The sequence below is a fragment of the Perissodus microlepis genome, chromosome 23, assembly GCF_051167445.1.
Source record: "Perissodus microlepis isolate ML-2025 ecotype Zambia chromosome 23, ASM5116744v1, whole genome shotgun sequence".
In the NCBI taxonomy this organism is placed as follows: domain Eukaryota; kingdom Metazoa; phylum Chordata; class Actinopteri; order Cichliformes; family Cichlidae; genus Perissodus; species Perissodus microlepis.
The window spans coordinates 7,898,264-7,918,648 of record NC_140482.1 but is presented as its reverse complement, the minus strand read 5'-3'; the positions used below and the strand labels follow the sequence as shown (position 1 = coordinate 7,918,648).

At 39.8% G+C, this 20,385-nt stretch overlaps 1 protein-coding gene across 2 annotated transcripts in view; it reads left to right on the top strand.

Annotated features, from left to right (window-relative positions):
• Positions 1-20,385, top strand: part of LOC146360913 (interleukin-1 receptor accessory protein-like 1-B) — a 334,871-nt gene that overhangs the window by 14,630 nt on the left and 299,856 nt on the right. For both annotated transcript variants that reach the window (XM_084920835.1, XM_084920834.1), the window contains exon 2: positions 9,559-9,657. In XM_084920835.1, coding sequence (XP_084776961.1) covers positions 9,576-9,657 — 82 coding nt within the window. In that variant the 5' untranslated portion in view covers positions 9,559-9,575. The remainder of the gene's footprint in view (positions 1-9,558; positions 9,658-20,385) is intronic.

The following is a 20,385-nucleotide window of genomic DNA, read 5'->3' as shown; positions in this document are numbered from 1 at the left end:
GGAATTGGGCTGAAAGATCTATCGCTTTATCACCTATTCAGGTTGTAAATCGTGTTTTAAAAAAGTAACTAAGTAACTAAGTAATTAATTACTTTTGAAAAAAGTAATCAGTAAAGTAACGGGATTACTTTTTTGGGGAAGTAATCAGTAATTAGTTACTGATTACTTTTTTCAAGTAACTTGACCAACACTGGTGATGAGGTGGGTAATGTTCCTTATCATGACATCAAAATGGAGAAGCTGAGAAGTGAATAATTACCTTGTTTTATATGAAGCTACCCAAACTCATGCTAGCTTGAGTAGCTGCATATATAAAACTATTGAAGCTAGCATGGATAGTTTTATATTTTAACTGAAGGTCCTTCAGCTTCTTTCGTGGCTCGGTTGTGAAGCCTTATCAAGTGATGAGTACAAGTTATTTGGTTGTTGCTCATTACTTTGTAGTTGGTAATTGTTTGTAGGGCTGTCAAAATACTTTGAATTTTGAACTTGATATCTCTATCAGTGAACATCCTCAGTAAAATAGGCTGCCACTGTTTGTCTCTAGTTGCTAGTCGATTTTTTCAGACTTTAAAATAAGCATAACCAACTCTAGACAAAACTATTGTGCTATCCTGTTAAATTAACACTGTCTATTAACATCACAGATGGGCAGGACTAATTGTCTTGCTGCCTAGCTCTCACATTCATATTACGGTTTAATTTTTAGCCTTCGTCGCTAGGGGCTCAGTTAATGATAACAAATGGCTAAAGCGGCTTTTGGAAAGTAGTTTCAGTTGCTCCCTTATTTCCCAAGGGGTCGTCACATGTTTGGTTTGACGCAGACGTTACACCGGATACCCTCTCAGCCTGGTTCTGCTGGAGGTAAAAAGGAGTTTTTTTCTTCCCACTGTCACCAAGTGCTTGCTCATAGGAGGGTTGTCTGATTGTTGGGGTTTTCTTTGTATTGTTATAGAGTCTTTTTCTTGCAATATAAAGTGCCTTGAGGTGACTATTACTGTGACTTGGCTCCATATAAATAAAATTGAATTGAATTGGCTGTGACCCTGCCTCTCTGTAGCAGTACTGTATGAAGTTATGTGTAAGTTGGAGGAGGTGAAGATGACACTGTTTGTGCTGATACAGGTCCAGCTGTAACATTTGGTTTTGATTAATATCAGAGGATGACAATTCTAGTTGGTCATGCCAAGTTCTAGTTTAAATAACCCTCTCACATACACTGTTCTATATCAATCAGCGGTATCCTTCCCACTTATAGTCGCCCACCTCAGAGTTGGGTAAACTTAGGAGCAGCCCACTTCATGTTGCCAGTTGTCGTTACAAGTGACTTGATTTAATTGCCATTCCATGGTCTGTCACCGCATCCTTCTCTTCCTGGGGGGATGCTCATTAAGAATAAAGAATGAGCCAGATGCTAACTGGCAATTGTTCTAATAGTATAAAGGGGGCACTTTACCTTAAGCAATGTACCGTGGTAACATCTGGGAGTCCCTACAACACGTTTACAAGAAAAGTCTGCTTTGAGGGTGGTAGCGTTGTTTCAAAGAGTGCTTAATGATCTGCAATGTAGCAAAAGAGAAGCATCATCAGTATTAATTTACCAGTCTGTGAATCATCACTGTAATATTTTGTTATAAATCAATATCCATCAGAGTTCATTTAAAACTTTTAGACAGCTTGAAAAGCAGCAACAAACAACTCTTTGACAGTCTGGACAGGTGTCTCTGTTTTGATAAATCAACGTCTATTAACGCTGTAAAATTTAGTGGTGATATGTTGTATAGAGAGTTATTGAGATAACTCAGTTAGACTGATGTTAATTGCTTTCATAAACTAGGGATATTCTAAATATAAAGCCAGTGTTACCTGCCATTAACATCTCTGTTTACTGCTTGGCACCATCTCATGACGCCTCTCATGGTCGCCTTCCAAGAACCCTCAACCTCTCCTCTGCTTTCAGGTCTTCTTCTTGGTAGCTCCCGAAGGATCTCGCTTTAGCCTTGCCCTGGAATATCCAAAGAGAGTTTCATTCATTTAATGTCATAGTTATTTCCCTGACAGCCAGGCGGGATAAAGAATCTAGTTAGCAGTCAGCTCAGGGACTAGGACTAAGACTTGGACATGACTGCAAAGACAGTTTGTATGTGTGCCTGTGTGTGCATGTTTGTGAGTGTCCTTAGATTCCCTTGCAAGTGTTTTTCTACCTGATGGTTCACTAAAAACTCCTAAGACCAAAAACTGTATAGTGCATCAGTCATATTTGACCCATTTTGCAACCACAGCTATTCCCATCTTATACCCTTTAGATGTAATGCCGTTTTAAGGCACTTGAACTTTCACTTTTCTGACCTGGAAGCTACATATACTGTCTATGCTAGGACCCTACTCATGCAGGCCTATAATCTGATCAGTGAACCTCTTGGCAACCACCAGTGGCTAGGAACAAATATGTGATATGTAAGAAATTGACAAGGGGTTGCTGGAGATTGAAAGCGCAAAATTGATTGCAACAAGCAATGACACTGTTAAAAGTACAATGCAAACTGTAAATATGGACTATAGTATTTGCCTTCAAAATAATAGTTGCACCTCTTGATATTTGAAGCTGTAAGGCAAAACCTTTAATTTGAAGGTGAACATTTTGCTGTTTGCATTGCATTTTTGCAGGTTTCCCTACAGCTCAATGATTAATAGTGATTGTTTGCTGACAAGTCAGTGTCTTCCACGTAAACTATGGATGACCACTGCAATTTGCTAGCAATCAAAGCAATCACAATGAAGATTTTGTGTATTTCCTGACCAATCACCAGTTGGTCGGGGAATGCAATACTTATAAAATGCTTATTGCTCTGTGGCAAAATCATGAGGTTGAAAAAGTGATAATTACAATGTGTTCCAGGAATCATAAAAGCAAATTATTCCCATCCTCAGTAATATTTCTGGAAATGTAGTCTGTCGTTTTCTACTTTAACATGCAGGCAGTAGTTCTCACGCTTTTTGGAGTCATTTTGATATAATTTTAAGCAAAATGATGTTCCTAAAATTGTCAAAGGGGTGTTGAAACAACATGTGAACAATCCTGTAGCGAGTTAAACATTTGCATAAAACGTATTAATACTTCAATGAATCGTGCAGAGAGGTGAAATGAATGAATATGTGACAGACTTGTCCAAAATCTCTTGGGGACTGGGTATGTGCCAAGTTCTTTAAATATGTTGCTGTGGTTTTGTCTAACTCAGTGACCTCAGCATTTTTAAAATTCTCGCAGCATGGCACCCTCATGAAAATAAAATGAGTTTTGGCATCATATTGTAGCTAGATGGTTAACTAATAAGAAATTTCCATTTCCCAAAGTAGCCTCAATGTGTCACTTAGCATCCATTCAAATATGCAGTTTTAAAACTGCTTTATTCTTTCCATAAATGGCAGCTAATGAATACCGTTGCATACATTTTGCTACTCAACCACTTTTTGCTGCTTGTTATTTATTCACATGTGTGCTCTTGATCATTAAAAGCCATTTTCTTCTGGTTCCTGCACCAAACAATGACGTTTATGGTATTAAACTTGTGAATTTGAAAAACAACCGCTTCTTTCTCTTTCACTTCCTGAGTACATTTCAGGAACATGGAGGCTTGCAAGGCAAGGTTATTAGATAATCTAAAATGGAAAAATTCAGTGAAGAGAGCACAGACTGTGGGTGGGAGATTGTGGGTGTGTGTGCGTCAGCCAAGGGTGTAAGGGCCTGAAAAGTGTTTTTCACAAATAGAAATGTTAATAACTCACCAAGCAGAGTAGATATCAATTTATCGAGTGGAGGTAGGGGACAGAGGGGTAACGGCTAGAGGCAGTGAGGCTGTATGTCCATAATGAGTAAGCACATGTTATGTTTGGGAATTTTTTTTCTTTTTGGCATTATGAGAATCAAATCACCCGTAGTGACCTTGGTAAGAACAAAGTTAAAATTAGATCCTGCATTTTTTTTTTACCTTTAAATGACTGTATTATTTGTAAAAAAAAATTTGAGAACTACAAGGAGACTCGGAGAGCACATCCTCTGCCAAGACCAGTGCCTTATTTTCTGCTTCTTTTGACTTGTCCCTGTAGAGGTCACCAAAGCGGATCATCTGTCTCCATCTCACCCTATGTCTAGAGGTATTCCCCTTTTCCTCCTGCCTGGCAACTCCATGCTTAAAATGACCAGTTTACAAATTTTGTCATTTTAAAAGGAAGAATGCACACCAAGTTATAACGAAGTATGTCTTTGCCTGTGGTCTAAATCTGCACCACATTTCATGACTTTCACTTTGGCAGTTTTACATAAACTACCAGACAGACTTTCACTTTAAAATTGCCAGTCAGCATTCCTGTGAAAAAGAGTAATTATTGTATAATTTTGACACACATGGCAGTCGGACTGAGCAAAGGTTTGAATCCAGGATAAAACGCTCAGCAATGGATGAACAAACACAGACAAAATGTCCAAGTTTTACACTTCAGTTCAATCAAAGTTCCAGCCCACAGATCTGAAATCTTTACCTAATAACCGGGACAAGAATTTATGTCATCCGAATTTGTCCGTAATTGCTTCTTCCTGTTAGTTCCCATTGGTTTCCCGGGTAACAGAGAAACGAACGTCATCAAGAAACATCAGATATGGCTGAGGAAGAAGGAAAGGGGACCCTCAATGTGAACTTCCAAAAGTGTGTGACAGAGCAACAGAGATATAAAATTAGAGATCCGTATAAATCATCATCTCAAAGTCCATCTGGCGAGCTGTACTAAAGCGTTAAAGTCTCGGTCATAGATTTGCGAAACTGTTTGCGCGTGACTCTGAGATGCATTCCTTGGGGCTAACTCTGAACCCCGAGAGTGTTGAGAGAGTGCCCCATCTCTCTTCCTGAACCCTTCTCAAAAATAATTGAATTTTGGATGAATCCACTGAGAAGGAAGCACTGTCAGGGTAAAGAGTGGAGGCTTGAGGAAAAAAACAATCAAGGAATGAGAGGCAGGTGACAGCACCTTTTGGATGAGCTTCTCTTTAAAGGATGATACACTGTGAAATGTTTGACAGGACAAGCTTTCACAGGGGGATTTTTTAGGGAGGATTTAAAAAACCCCAAAAAACAATTTCATATTTTTCTTGGACATCTAGTATCCATTCATTTCTTGAAGGGGGATATCTCTTCTTTCCACTCTATTGTGTTCCTGATCATATTTCTGACAGTTCGACAGCTGCACTGAATCTTTCCCTTCTCAATGGCTCATAACCATGTGCCAAGAAGTAAGACGATAGCAACAATAATACATCGACACGCGTTTCATGATTACTGATAACAACTTGGGTGTTTGACCTCAATAAGCCCTTGAGTATGTGGCCATCTTCTTAAACATACTCCAGCAACATCAGACCCAGAACATGAAAGTTAGACAACACAAGTCTAACTTATTTATATTTTTTCTTGGACTTGTCGGGTATGAGTGCAGTCAAACATTCCTGCTGGCTAAAAGCCCTGTCTGCCACCAGCAATCAGATCACTTTCATTGGCTTTCATGCCAGTCTACTCAATACTCGAGTAATCAGTGCAATCAATTTTGAAACTATGGACTGCTTGAACTGTGGCAAATCTATGCTTTCTATTGGACAGACCGATAAAAAAGGAGTAACCACAGAGTGTTGTTATAATTAACCGATCATGCTGGGAGGAGGAAGATGATAGGATATTTAGGGTTAGAGAGATATCTTGTTAAACAAAAAAAGCAAGCTGTTCAAAGTCGACTGCAGCCATAAAAAAAGCTTCAAACACCAACCTCAGTGAGAAATGATGGATTGCAAACACAAGAAAACCTGGCTGCCAGATGAATGCATCAGCTTGTACGCCGAATGAATATATTTTGTGCTTTTTGCATGACGTTTCACAATTGTTCACAAAAAGCTCAAAAGTTTCACCTGATGCTCAAATATGCCCGAAGTGAACGGAATTCTTTTTTTCATGTTGGCACAAAATAGCAACCACTTACTCCGCAAACATTTTTTTACAAGCTCAACTAAGGGCTGCCTTCTGCAGTTGAATTCAGGACAACCACACCGAAGATTGATGGGATTGACAGCCACAGGCTCATACAGTCAGGTCCATGTGTTTTTGGACAGTGGCACAGCATTTGTAATTATTCCTCTGTATAACATCACAGTGGAGCTGAAATCATTGATGTGATTGAAGTGCAGACCTTCAGCTTCAATTCAAGGGGTTTCAGCAGTAACCAGAAAATTGATTGACATGCAGTTTTATGGGCTTGGATTTTTATTTTTATTTTTTTAAACTGACAACATGTGGTCCAACGAATGAAAACTAAAGTGGGTGATCACAAATTCTTTCCTTGGTTAAGAAAATCTTCTTCACCACATCAAAGTAAGTCAAGAAACACCAAGGCAAATTCAGTGTCTGCAATCAAGAGATATCTTCATGAATGTAGCTACAAAGGGTTTACAACAAGGTGCAAACCATTGACTACACTCACGAACAAGAATGACAAATAAGAGTTTGCCAGAAAACATCTGAAAGAGCCTGCACAGCTGTGAAAAGTATACTTTGGAGAGACCAAGACTAATTTGTACCAGACAGATGGGCAGAGAAAAGTATAGAAAGAGCTCATAAATCATATCGCATCATCTGTTAAACATGGTGGAGACAATGTTACAGCATGGGCCTGTGAAACTGGATCACTAGTGTTTATTGATGATGTGAATGCTGATTGAAGTAGCAGGATATATTCTGAAGTCTACAGGGCTGTACTCTGGATGGATAATAAGCCAAAGCATAGTGCAAAAGCAACCAAAGAGTTTTTCAAGACAAAGAAATGGGACATTCTTCGATGTCCTTAATCTGAACCCAATAGAGCACGCTTACTCTGAAGACAAAACTGAAGGCAGAAAGTCACAAATGTGTACCAACTTACGGTGGCTCCATTAAAGGCCCCACAGAGCATCTCAAGGGAGGAAACACAGTAGTTACTCCATGGCTTCTAGAGTTCAAGGAGTCACTGATTCCAGAGGGTTTAAGAAAAGTGCCTTATATTCCTATATTTAAATTTATGTTAGTCTTCCTATTTTCAGGGGCTAATCAGTAACTGGACACACTGTGTATAAAAATGGATGTAATATCTAAATTTCTATTTTAATACTTTTGTTAAACCCCTGGAAATAGAGCTGAAAGTCTGTGCTTTAATCACATCTTGATTTTCTGACTTAAAATTCACTGTGGTAGTATACAAAAGGAAAATTACAAAGGATCTGCCATTATCCTAAATGTATGGCCCAAACTGTTAGTACAGTGTGCACAAGGTTTTTTCACAATTCAAAAACTTTGACTTGGAACAACATAAGCAAAGTTTTATCAGCACTGTATGGAGGATTCCTTACAAAACACTGGTGTTGCATCTATGTTCAGCACTGGGAAGACTCACTGCATACACAGAGCCCACAGAACTGCTAAGGACATCATTTGGTCCAGACTGAGTCTGTTTACCCTGCTGCTCTTCTGGCAGGAGATACAAGAGTCTGCTGACCGCGGGGCAGCTTCTTCTCTCAGACTGTAAGACTTTTCAACACCCCTTGAAGTTCACCATCAATAAAGGCTCAAATGTCAATAATCCAAACTAACTTTGCTCTATATAGTCCACATCACACCCTAAAAAAATAAACTAGTTTTAAAATATATTTTAATGATAAAACACTGAATGCAGTGCTGAATTTATGCATATCCTATTTTGTCTCTTCGCTTTTATCCATTTTTGTAATATCATACCACGATACCATACTGTTGCATGTCTGTACACTTGGATCATATATTTCTCAAGTTCCTATGAAAAAATAGACCAGTATCTTCAACAACAGCTTTGTGAAACTTGAATTATGGAGCCAATTTCCTCCCACTACCTGATTCTTCTGTATATTTAAACCCATCATTTGTTCCTATCTTGGCAAAGCTATATTTACACCCCAAGAGAATAAGAGCATTACTGTATTTTCCTCATCAGTATAGTCAGTACCAACAAAATTAATTACAGCACATCACGAGTGCACTTTCTTAACCTTTTCAGTGGTGTTCTCTTTGATTTTTTACAGTCTTGGATATCACTGTTAGCCGCAGGGACACAGAACAGAACTGGTGATTCAGTTACTTCCTCTGTGTTCAAACCAAAGAAAGGGGCCACAGGTTTTGTGCTAATGTTGCAGACTTGCACCCACCATGGAAAACTAATTAAAAAGATAAGATTTTTCTGTAGTGACGTGTAGCTTTTCTGAGGTGGCATTGGTTGTAGAAAGCAAGAGCCGATGACAATAAGCCTTTGACAAGAGGGAACGCAGCAATGTCGCCATATTTGGCTGCTGCCCAGTTTCGCATGCCTCCGAATTTCTCAAGGGTTATTGTGACTGTTCAGAGTTTCTCCAAAAAGGCTTTCTGATACAGCTTTTCAGGCTTCAATGTGAAGCATCTTTGTCCTGACTGAAATGCCATTTGAAGGACCCTTGTAGCCTATGGAGGAATTTCAGAACCAAGTGTATTGCTGAGGAATGTTTGTAGCTGCTGGCAAAGTCTGAATAAACACTATTAACTGCAGTGAACTTTGGGCCCATCTGTTTTATCTTAGATTAAATTGGCTTGAAGGTGTACTTTATCATCTCACTAATAAATCAAAGAATCCCTGTGTGTTCGTCAATCCATCATTTTCAGCATACTCCTGTGTATTGCAGGGGACCCAAGTAAGCGCAGTGTCGCTTTTGAGATGGTTTGGGGCAGTCGTTGTCTTTAATGCAAAGATACATTTCTTTTCTTTATTAGGAAACAGACCTGTCTTGCATATTACATTAAAATATCCCATAATACATACATCATAATGACAGTTAATTGAGTGTTTAAGTTCATCATTCTAGCACACACATGGATTCAGGCAGGAATTCGTAATTGGAGTGTAATAGCTTTAAACCTACTGCGTTTGACTGGCATCGATTGAAATGCCATCTTATCCCCATTATCACCGCAATTAGTGTCACTACAAGCTACAATTTAAGGAGTTTTCAATATATTAAGCCAGATTCACTGTTATCCACTTCTCACAGAGCGTTTCCGAACATTTGTGCTCACACAGAGATACCCAGATCTGAGCAGGCACCTGATTGTGTTATTTTGGTTGCAAGTAAAGGGGGATGAGTGTTGAAGGTAGTTGACAAAGCAGAAAAGCCTGGTTTGGCTTGATAGAGATGCGTCTTGACATTTCATTAACAGCATTGCCCTGATTATACAATAAGTCCCTGAAGAGGTGCTAATATAAATAAAGCAGAAGCAGATAAACAAAATTTGCACATAGAGATGCTGATTTTTCTCCAACTGACCTTAAGGCTGATAGAAACTCTGTAATTATTGGCTCAGGACCTCTTTTTTTTTTTCTTTTTTTCTTCTGCCAAAATCATTGTCTTTTATTTTTCTTGGATGGTTTCAGCACGTTCACAGCTTGCCTCAGTATGTAATTATAACACATGCTTTTCTTTCTTTGTAGGACTGATAAAAAAAAAAATGAAAGCTCCCATCCCTCTTCTGATCCTGCTTCATGCTGTTGTGGTCCACTGCCTGAAAGTTGTGTCGAAGAGAGGCTCAGGTAAGTCTCATCTCTGTACGGAGTATTGTGCAAAGGTCGTGAGCCACCTCACGCTTCTTTATATTTTGCTTCCAAGGACCCAGGCTTGTAATTTTGAAAAAGTGGCCTTGAACAATAGTTTGAGCTTTCTGAAGGTCTTTCAAAGTTGTTCTTTGGATGTTGGCTGCTTTTACACTAATTGTAAAGTTTAGTCACTAATTGTTTAGTCCTGACCATTTTCACAGGAATACAGCACTGTTTCTACACATAAATTGCAGTGTTGGGCACTTTGTCACTATCTGCCTGTCACAAAACGTATAATGTTTCCCAGTTTCTTTACCTGAATCTCTGCTAAATGCCAAACATACAGTAACAGTATGGCAGACATAAAATAGTCTTTTTATTCAGCAAAGCCTGGTATAGGGCCGGAGAGGTCCTGTACTTTTGCAGAAGTCTCATCAGAAATGGTCTCAGTGGAAGGGTGTCAAGAAGCCATTCTTAAGGAAGGGAAACTGGGAGAAAAGGTTGATTTATGGCAAATTACACAAGAACTGGACTTAAAATCAGAGTCAACAGATCTCATGAAATCCAAATTTGACAACGGTTTAAACCAGAAATTTCAATGTGTACAGAGGAGGTCAGGAAAGAGAGACAGCCATCTGGAAAACACGGTGGAGGCACTGTCATGGTTTGGGTCTTCAGAAAGCCAGTGGTGTTGTGGGTGGATTGTCCTCCGCAGAGCCTGGACCTCAACAGTAGTGGAAGATCATCTTGAACATCAGAAAACAGAGCAAAAGGCAGCTGAAATCTAAAGAGTTTTGAATGTCCTTCAAGAAGCCTGGAGAACTGCTTTAAGAAACGACTGGAATGCTGCCTATGAGAGTTGTGCTGAAGAATAAAAGCGGTCATACCAAATATCAACTATGATTTGAATTTGGATTGCTCATTGGAATTCTCCAAACTCTGATTTTGCCTTATGTGTTGTATTTCCATTTATGCTTGCACGTTTCAAAAAGTCACTATACCTAATTCACGTTTTGCTAGTAAAATATAAAGAAATGATATTGGCTCAAGACTTTTGCACAATGCTGCATATGTAAATAGTTTTAACATTACTCCATATCCAACAGTACCTACAACAACCACATTAATTGGCAGATATTTCCTTGAACCTACCAAAACTTCATCAAGGCTCAGTGTTTGCTGTAATAGAGCGAAATCACGTGGTCTCACACTATGGCATTTGGAGAGTAGTCATCATACTCTGTTACCAGCTGCAAACATGTGGTATGGCTAGCTGTGTGTGTTTGTACGTCTCAATTAGAAGTGAGCAATATAGCTTCAAAAATATATCATGGTATTTCAAGAAGTCATTACAGGAAAAACAAAATACTGAACGTTTTATCGATCCTTGCAGGCTGCAAACAGCAGCATTTATAAGTAAATAAATGAGGGGCATTTTCCATCCCTCTTTTCCGATGTGTGACTGTCACTGATCTAAGACTACCTAATTGGAATCTACTGAAACACGGTGCAGGCAGCAGTTGCATTACACTGCAATAGTAGTGACACAGGATTATATCCAGCCACAGCATAAACCAAATGTAGGCACAAAAGTAGCCTAGTTAGTAAAAGTGTAACATAACTACTTAATTTTGTTTAAGAATCATTGAAGTTAACATAGCCTTTCAACTCTTAAGGAGTATTTTCACATAATAAAACTGAAAAAGGTTTTCTACCTGGGATGTTGTAACTTAACTTGCTTAAAGCCCTGCTTTTACCTGCTGCAACCACATCAGTAATTTCCATCCACCATTTGCTCTTCCTGTCATATGGAGCCCAACTAGCCAGTGCTAGTTTTGCATTTGTGTCTCAAATTACCAGCTACTTACTGTCTATGCCCTTGTAGCCTGGTTGTACTCTGTGTATGTTTTTCCTCAAATGGTGAAACAAGTTTGTTGTTTTCACCTTTGGTGGGAACAGCTATGTTGGAGATTGTTGAGGTAGCTCCTTTTATAGGTAGTAAATCATCATTGGAGGCTAACGCATGGCTCTTGCTCTCAGACATGCTTGGGCTTGTCTCGTTGTTGTGTGCAATAGAGAATGTAAATGCACTGTAGCAATGTTACAACAACAACATTCTTATATCACATAAAAATGTATACCAGTATTATTAGGATAATATTGTGGCTGATGTAATACGGCACAGCCCTACTGTCAGCATGGCACAGTGTGCTTCTGGAAGCACATATTGTAACAGGAAATACCACCTAGGCTGCTTTTGAGATGTAGGGGGTGTTTATATATCTGTACTTTGTAGACAGATTCAGCCAGTGCAATTATTCATTCACACATGTGTATTGGGTTCAGTAAAGGTGAACTTCAAAGATGGGTGTGGTGCAATCCATGAGTTATATAGTCAGGAAAAGCCAGAAGTAGTGGAGCCAAGGGGTCTCCTTTTTTCTCTAAATACTAAATAACCTTTAATCTTCTTTTGCTCAAAGCTGTCTTTATGATCCCTCTGTTTTGTTTGTAATAATCTAACCTAAAATCTTTACATCAAATCCCCTTTTTAACACTGCAGGCTTCAGTTTGCTTTCAGTGTGTACTTCTTTTGCACAGCCAGTCAATGCAATGAACACTGCTTAGTTCAATTGTATGTGCTGGTGAGAGGAAGACACCCAATGTTCTTGATTCTTTCTTTTTCTAGGTATGGGAAATGCACTATTGCTGCATCGAGCCTGTTAAAGTGATAACAGTTAACATTCCAGACAAACCCAGGACGGTGACAAAATCAAGCGATGCATCATGCATCAGGTGGCATGCTGGTTACAGAGTTTTTATGTTGGCTAAATGACTGCCAGCATGTTTGATGGCAGTTTGGAAAATAACATGAACAAAGCAAATAAACCAAAAAAACTAAGGCAAACAATGTGGGCTATATACACACCAGGGAGACAGGAAAAATGTTATATTAATAATATTAATGAAAAGAAGTACATGCCTGAAAGTCCCACATATTAGCATTCTCACACTTAAAACAAGCCAGTTTAATAGTGAGTGAAACAATGATTGGTGAGTATTTTTTTCCTGATGGACTAATCATGGAGTTGTGGCCTTTGTAGAAAATCAGATGTTTACATGAGCGTCTCATGTCTCCGTCTCAAGAGTAATTAAAAATGTAGATGCAAGCTAGAAATATCAACACTGGCATATATAAGCCAGTTTACTGCCAGTCTTTTCTTTTCTTTTTTTTTTTTGCAACAGCTGCTTGCATCTAATATCTTTTTACCAATGCATATTGGACGCAGGTGCGGGGATGGCCCAAGGTTCATCAAAGGGCTTTCTGCTTTTCCAGCAGAAGTCCCCACGGGCCATCTCTTCGGATGCTTCATGAGCCATTGCCTGGGGCAAGGATTTGAAACGTGTCCACTGATAAATGAACACCCCGTTCGAGCCAGACCTCTGGCTTTTGTTCCTTTTCTTTTAGATTGCACAGCTTTATTAGAAGCCACACTGGTTGCAAGTTAAAGCTCCATTGTAAAAATGGGATTCTGGGCAATGAAAGCCAGTTTGAAATTGCATTGCTTTCATTTTTATGGAACAGAAAGAAGCAGCGGGAGTGGGCAGGTGAGTATCCCAGTGATGCAGGTGTTTTGTTTTTGGTTTTTTCAAATCGGTGTTTCTTTTGTTTCAGACAAATCTAGTGGAGGGTTTGTTTTTTCATTTTTTTGTTTGCTTTTTTATGTTGCATGTTTATTGCATAAAGCATCTGGGTTTATGTTCTCATTCAAGAGCCAAAACTTGAATCACAGCATGGCTTTTCTTTGATAGAAATCCTGGCGTGTGGAGGACATGTTATATACTGTCAAAATCCTGCAAACAATTCAAGTTTTGGTTGGCTTTTACAGCTGCAAAGCTTTTACTTGCCAAACGCTTTGGCTCAAATGTGGAAATACATCAATTTAAATGGCCTGTATTTGTATAGCGCTTTACTAGTCCCTAAGGACCCCAAAGTGCTTTACACATTCAGTCATCCACCTATTCACACACACATTCACACACTGGTGATGGCAAGCTACATTGTAGCCACAGCCACCCTGGGACGCACTGACAGAGGCGAGGCTGCCGGACACTGGCGCCACCGGGCCCTCTGACCACCACCACCACATTTAGTGTAAACCAGAACAGTTAAAGGAAAAAGGAAAAATCAATAAGTCAAATGTTAACAAATGCATGGGGCTTCACTGTATACTGTGAAAACTGTATCAGCCCATTAAGTGAAATTCAACAACCTGACTGACTTCCTTAGGCACGAAGACTCCGTGATGTTGCACTTGCCTTCTGTTTCGCCAGGTCACACAATCACACAAAACCTGCAGAGCGCTGCACACGTGCACTGCTATCATCTGTACATTATTAAATTCCAAACACTCATCTCTGAGTAATGCTTTGTCTGCATTTGTACTCGGAGTGGAACGGTGCAAAAACATGCACCGCATATCTGCCATACTAATCCTCAGCATGCATAGGTAGCACAATGTATGCGTTTGTCCTCTGCTGTGGTTCCTCTTTGTTAGAATGCTGATATGGCTTGAATGGTTGGGCGAACAGAATAATTATGTGTATTTTTGCTTAATACAGCATATCAAGATAGATGTTGGAGTAAACCCCCAACCCTCTCAACTCCTGGATGCACTTCCACTGTTCGGTATTTTCAGTAGATGATGTTCAATCCATGGTGTAAACATTGAAGGTATTTTTTGGAGTCAGGTTTCTTTAACTTGAAACATCTTGTACGGTTGTTTCTTGTGTGTACGGACACCGGCACTTACAGGTGGAAATCACTTATTTGAGAATTTTTCATTCATTTCTCATTAAATAATGAACTATACCCAGAAGTCTTCATTTATTACTCTAGCTCTGAGAGCAACTGCTGACATTTAAAGGAGGAAAAATGCAGAAACAAATGATTTAGGAGGCCTTTTGGTAAATATTTGGCACAGACAGCAAAATTATGAGTTGGAAAGTCATTTTTGGACAATTTGTGTAATCAAAGTTTCTGATCTGTGCTTGGTCATTAAAAAAAGTGCCTTCTAATAATGGGTTTTGTTGCTGTTATTGTTTTAAATGCACAATCAGCTCCCTTGTTGGCCACTTTTGCTGTACTATACAATAGCTGCTCAGCAGAGCTGTGTGATGAATCCCTGAAAGTGCAGGTTTTGTTACTCGTCAGTGAGCTGAATGGAGAAGAGTCCTCTTTCGATGCAGCGCACAGCCGTTTTTGATTTGATACGAAATAGAAACTTGAGAGATCACATAAGGTCTCTCTTTAGCCTCTCTGAGGTAATAACTATGCATTTATTCTTCTTCTCACCTCTGAACATGGATTACAATCAGAGTGAGAAGGAGCTTCAGAGGTCTTGAATGCAGAGCAGAATAAAAGAGCATGCACCTGGGCACTGCAAATGGAGCTAAACAACTTGAATGCATCCTAAATACAGTAAGAGATTTCTAAAATGTTTCACTGGCAACACCACTACTGTGTTACACTCTGGCTTTTGCTGGGTCCTTTTATCTTTCTGTTGGACTATTTGCTTGTGTATCTGTTTGAGATATTTACTGCAATGCATCTCAGCTGTTTAACATGTCTGCAAATAAAACACTGGCTGCTTTGTGAACTGGACCTGCAATCAGGCCAACAAATACAGTCTTGCATGAGCTGTCTTTTATTTTTGAAGGGAAAAAAACCCATATTATATGGAAAAGACAGGCTTAACCAACACACTGTTAACTACTGATTTGTTACCAACTGAGGTTCTAGTTTTGGCTAATAAAAAAAAAAATGGCTTAAAAAATCATCACTGGAAAAAATGAACAGTCAACCCATTAAAGTAGCTTTTAATGCAACCAAAGCATCAAAACAGGGACAATTTGCGATGCTGTGGCAATCAAAGACCTCAGAAAGTGATATTTAGTGACTTCAATTAACAATAGCCCAAATCCTGCAGTCTTGAGCGACCCCTCATTTAACTGAATTTACTTCTACGGAGCCAGACTGTCATGTAATTATTAAAAGTGGTCTAGAGCAATAGTCCTTCCAATCCTTTTGAACGTCTTTCAGAGTTTTTCTATGGAAATTGTCAGCTTTTCCACTCCTTTTCAGTCCAGTCCATGTATCTCATCATATTAAGAAGAATGTTTTTCTTGTTTGGTTGTTTAAATCACTAAAACTGGAAAAGGAGAAGGCGAAAGAGAAAGTGTCAGGCCTAAAAACAACATCAACATCAGATGAAAATCATGTCCTAAAGAAATAGGAAAAAATCCAGTGAATGCTTGACAGAGAACCTGAGAGATGCTTTACTTTTTACTGAAGCCTCATCAGAAATGATCTCTGAAGGGTGGCTGTCAAGAAGCCTTTCTTAAAGAAGGAAAACTTGGAGAAAAGGCTGAGGTATGCCAAATTACACAAGAACTGGACTGAAAAATGTGGTAACGGGTTTTAGAGAGTGATGAATCCAAATTTGAAATTTTTGGTTCAAATATTCATCATTACAGAGGAGGTCCGGAGAGGTCAACAGTGAGTATCTACCATCTATAAAATAGTGTGTAGGCTTGGTCATGGTTTGGGGCTGTATTTCAGTCAGTGTCATTGGAGATCTTGTTGAAATTGTTAAAATTATTAATGCAGGAAAGTATGGTTAGATTTGGATCCGCCATGCAGCACCTTCTGGAAAGAAAAAAAATTGGCAACAGCTTCATTTTTCATCATGACAATGATACTAACATGTTTTAGTATCATTGTCATTGACATTGCCAATGTCTGGGTAGAAAAACACCCAACAAATGTTCATGGATTGTCCTCCCCAGAGCACAGACGTCAACATTATTGAAGCAGTGTGAGATCATCTTGACAGAGAACAGAACAAAAGGCAGAAACATTCAAAGAAGAGCTTTGAATGTCTTTCAAGAAGCCTCGAGAACTATTCCTGAAGACTACTTAAAGACATGACAAGAAAGCTGCCTAACAGAGTTCAGGCTGTGATGAAGAATATAGGTGATCATACCAAATATTGACTTTACACGGAATTTCCCTTTATGTTTGTACGTGTTTCTCCTAGCAGAAAATAGAGAAATAAAGTATGGCTGAAGACTTTCATACAGGTAGCTAGGTAACCAGGTAGATCTCCTGCTTTGTCATCTATTTTATTCTAACTGGGACCATAATTTACAAAATGGACATCATGCTGTATGAAAGAAGACCTAAAACTAGCATGGCAGACCATAACATCATTAGGGAAATGCTTAAGTCATGAATCAAGTGAGATGCAGGGGTATTTTTTTCATAGACTTCTATATAGTCAGATTACCCTTTACCACCAGAGGAGTCACACACATCTTGCCATTACAAAACAAATAAAGGAAAAAAATGCCGTATATTTACCTCAGTTTTTTTGTCTTTCATACGCCGTCTTGACGGGGCATAAAGCTCAAGTGCGCTATTGATGCACAACCTGTTGGGAAGCATTTTAAAAACAGACTGTCAGACTTTTTATTGTTTGTGATTTATATCTTATGAGGCAGGAGATTAACACTGTCACTGTCATTTTCCAACCTGTTTTTCTCGCTGCTGATTGGTGGTGTCATCTATTAAAGTTTACTTGTTGCAGTGCTGGAAATATTTCGATTTCACATTCTAGTTTACAGAAGTCGCCACCTTGACAAAAAAGCGTCCCCCCCCCCCCCCCCCCCCCCCCCCAATGGACGCTGGTGACAGCTGTACAGTCACCATGATATTTGTTGACATTGATTGAGATAAAGTTAGCCTCTCTCCTTCCCCCTGCTGCACAGTCATTAGTCCCCATTTTTTCGCCAGACATTGATGAGTCCCCTGACGAATGATGCTTACCTTTCCACCGCCTCCCAGCAATTCCAGTAATATATTACCCATAACGCTTGGCTCACTGCGAATGTATCATGTAATGCGTCGTGCATATGTAAAAAGACGGCCTCCGACATGCGTTCGCATTTGGAAATTGAATACTGACACGCTCCTCCACTTCTGCTTTCTATTTTTTTATTATTATTAAGGATAGTCGAGTCCAGCGTGTCAGTCTGAAGAGTATCTGTAAATAAAACTCAGCACCTCAACAAGGCCTTGGTTCCCATTAGATGGCGGCCGCTCATAATCTGTCTCTCCCCTTGCTGTTTATGGCGGCAGATAAATACAAGTCCATGGCACGCATTTTTCTCTCACTTTGTTCGCTTTTTGGTTCCACGCTTGGAGCAGGAAGAATCAAGGACACCCTGACAGTCAATTAAATTTACAGTCTTCACGCCACGCGCCATGCAACTCTGAGAGGACGTCAACATTAATATGTCAGTTAAAGCAGTTAAAGGATAGACTCCCCCACCCTACGTTAATGGGGCTACTCACAATTTGGCCAATAACAAGGCCTCTCTTAATTGGACAAGACAGTGATTCCTAACAGGGGATGTTGGCGCACAGTGCAAATTCAATCATGGCGGGCGCCTCGACTTTGTAATTCATACTGCGGGATGTTAAATATGGAAAGAAGGTGCCAGCAAGAGTTTTGAGGGGCACAGGTGAAGTGACCTTTGCCGTCTGTGCCCACTGTGATAATTGGCGGGAAAGCAATACGACCGGCTTCATGAAAGGAAGTTTTAGCCAAGATTGAAAACTGGAAGTCAGAATTCAGGCTGTGAGCCTCTTTGTCTCTCTGTCGTAGGCGCACGTACAGATTCGCACGCGCGCATGCCGTTCATCTTCCCTTCGGTCAATACTGCACACCTGTCACAAATGCTGAATGACTCCCTCCACTGCAGCGCCCGTTCATAACGAGGAGATTGATCGCACACATGCTATTAGAAATAAACTGGTTTGCCACATGGAGTTGTTTTCCCTCCCCCGCTGCCTAGAGACCGACACTACTCAACAAGTGTGACAGATATAGGCCTCTTGACAGGTGGGGTTACTATGGATATGTTCCAGTTTTGGGGGGGTTTGCTTTGGAAACACATGCCACAGCCTTCCCTGTGAGATGGATGAGAATCAGTCAGCTGATTTGTAGGAGGAATAGTGTGTCCATGGCCTGTTTTCTGACCTGTTACAACATCACAGCAGGGGAAAAAAAGCCAGAGAAGGGTGTAGCCTGCTGTAGCTTGGTGATGATGTGTGGCTGTAGGTTGAATTACTTAAAGCTGATGTGTGTGGATCAAAGATGTATCAGATTTATTTGATGAAGCCTCTGGTGTGATTGGATTCGGGTTTACCGAAAGCCAGCTTTGGGAAATGGGGCGGAAGTGTAGGTAGAGCTAATACAGTGAGACACCTGTCAGTCAAGCAGAGAAAATTCACACTTTTCCTCTAAACTGTGGCACTTTTTTTTTTTTATCCATCTAGTTTCCTTTGCTGTGAGTTGCCCAGTTTGGGATTGTAGATGTCAGCCTCTCTTCAGAATGTAATGGAAGTAAATGTCACTCACCTTGTGCAGCACTAAGAAAATACATTTGAAAAAGTTAGCATCAGTGTCTCTTTCATAAACTAGAACCCAGTCACTCCAAAATAAATAGGTACATAAATAAATCAGCAAACTGCATCCTGAGCAGGTTCATGTCGTTGCTATTTTCTTCCTGCCAAACAAACCTGCCATCTGTACAGATAGAATCACATATCTGCCCCTGCTCAGCCTCATGCTCATGGCAATGTGACTGGATGTAAAGACAAATAGTCTCCCGCTCTGCTGAGCTGTAATGATAGCAAGCTCCTTGGTTGGCAGATATAGTTTGCTAGAGTTCAGATAGTTCCTATGTAAAAAAAACAAACAAACGTTATAATACTGCAAAAAGTGTCTAAGTTATAGACTGTGAATAAATGATGGGTATTTGAAACTATGTCATCACCAACTGGCTTTGTTTTGGGGTTGTGTTTTTTTGGGGGGGGATTTTAAGTCTCAAACTTGGTCTGCTAGCTGCTGCCATACAGGGTTTTAGATCAAAAGTAACCATATTTGGGTGAGATGTGATTTGCCACCTATGGCTAACACCCTTGGTTAGAAAACTGCATCCATATCCCAGCATACCCTTTGTAACCATGTGGGGCCACACTGTGCAGACCCAAGTGGCCCTGGTGCTGGTTTGAAATATGGGCCCGCAGCATGCCTCACCCTAATGTGACCTATATTTCACTCTGGTACTGGGACCCACAGTGGGTTGCCCTGGGACTCCATCTGGGCCACACATTTCACACTAGTATAGCTAACAGTAAGGGAGCAAAAGAAAGAAGCAATTAAAAGAAAGAAATTTACTAAAACTGGAGCATTGCCATCTCTGAGTGGGATTTAACTCAGAGAAAACCATAATGGATATTTCCATTAAAATAAAAAACTGATAAAGTTGGGAAGTCCAGTTCATTGTTCAATTATTAGGGAAGGTAAGGCAACAACTGTGCGTGTCTGCACACCTGTCAATCATGACTCCACTCATAACTTTTAAGTCTTAACAAAATCCGAACCTGTGAGTCATGAAGTAAATTAGGTACATGCAATCAGAAAGCTGTCTAAATGATTGGTTTGGAAATCCTCAAATGAGCAAATGAAATGGTGAGGTTAAAAGTGAGGGATTAAAATTTTCAAATATACAATTTCCGTGTTTAACGCTTTCATTTTTCTTCCCACCTTTGTGTTGTACTTTCCTGTCTCTGTTCACTGACTTGGAACCTCAACTGTC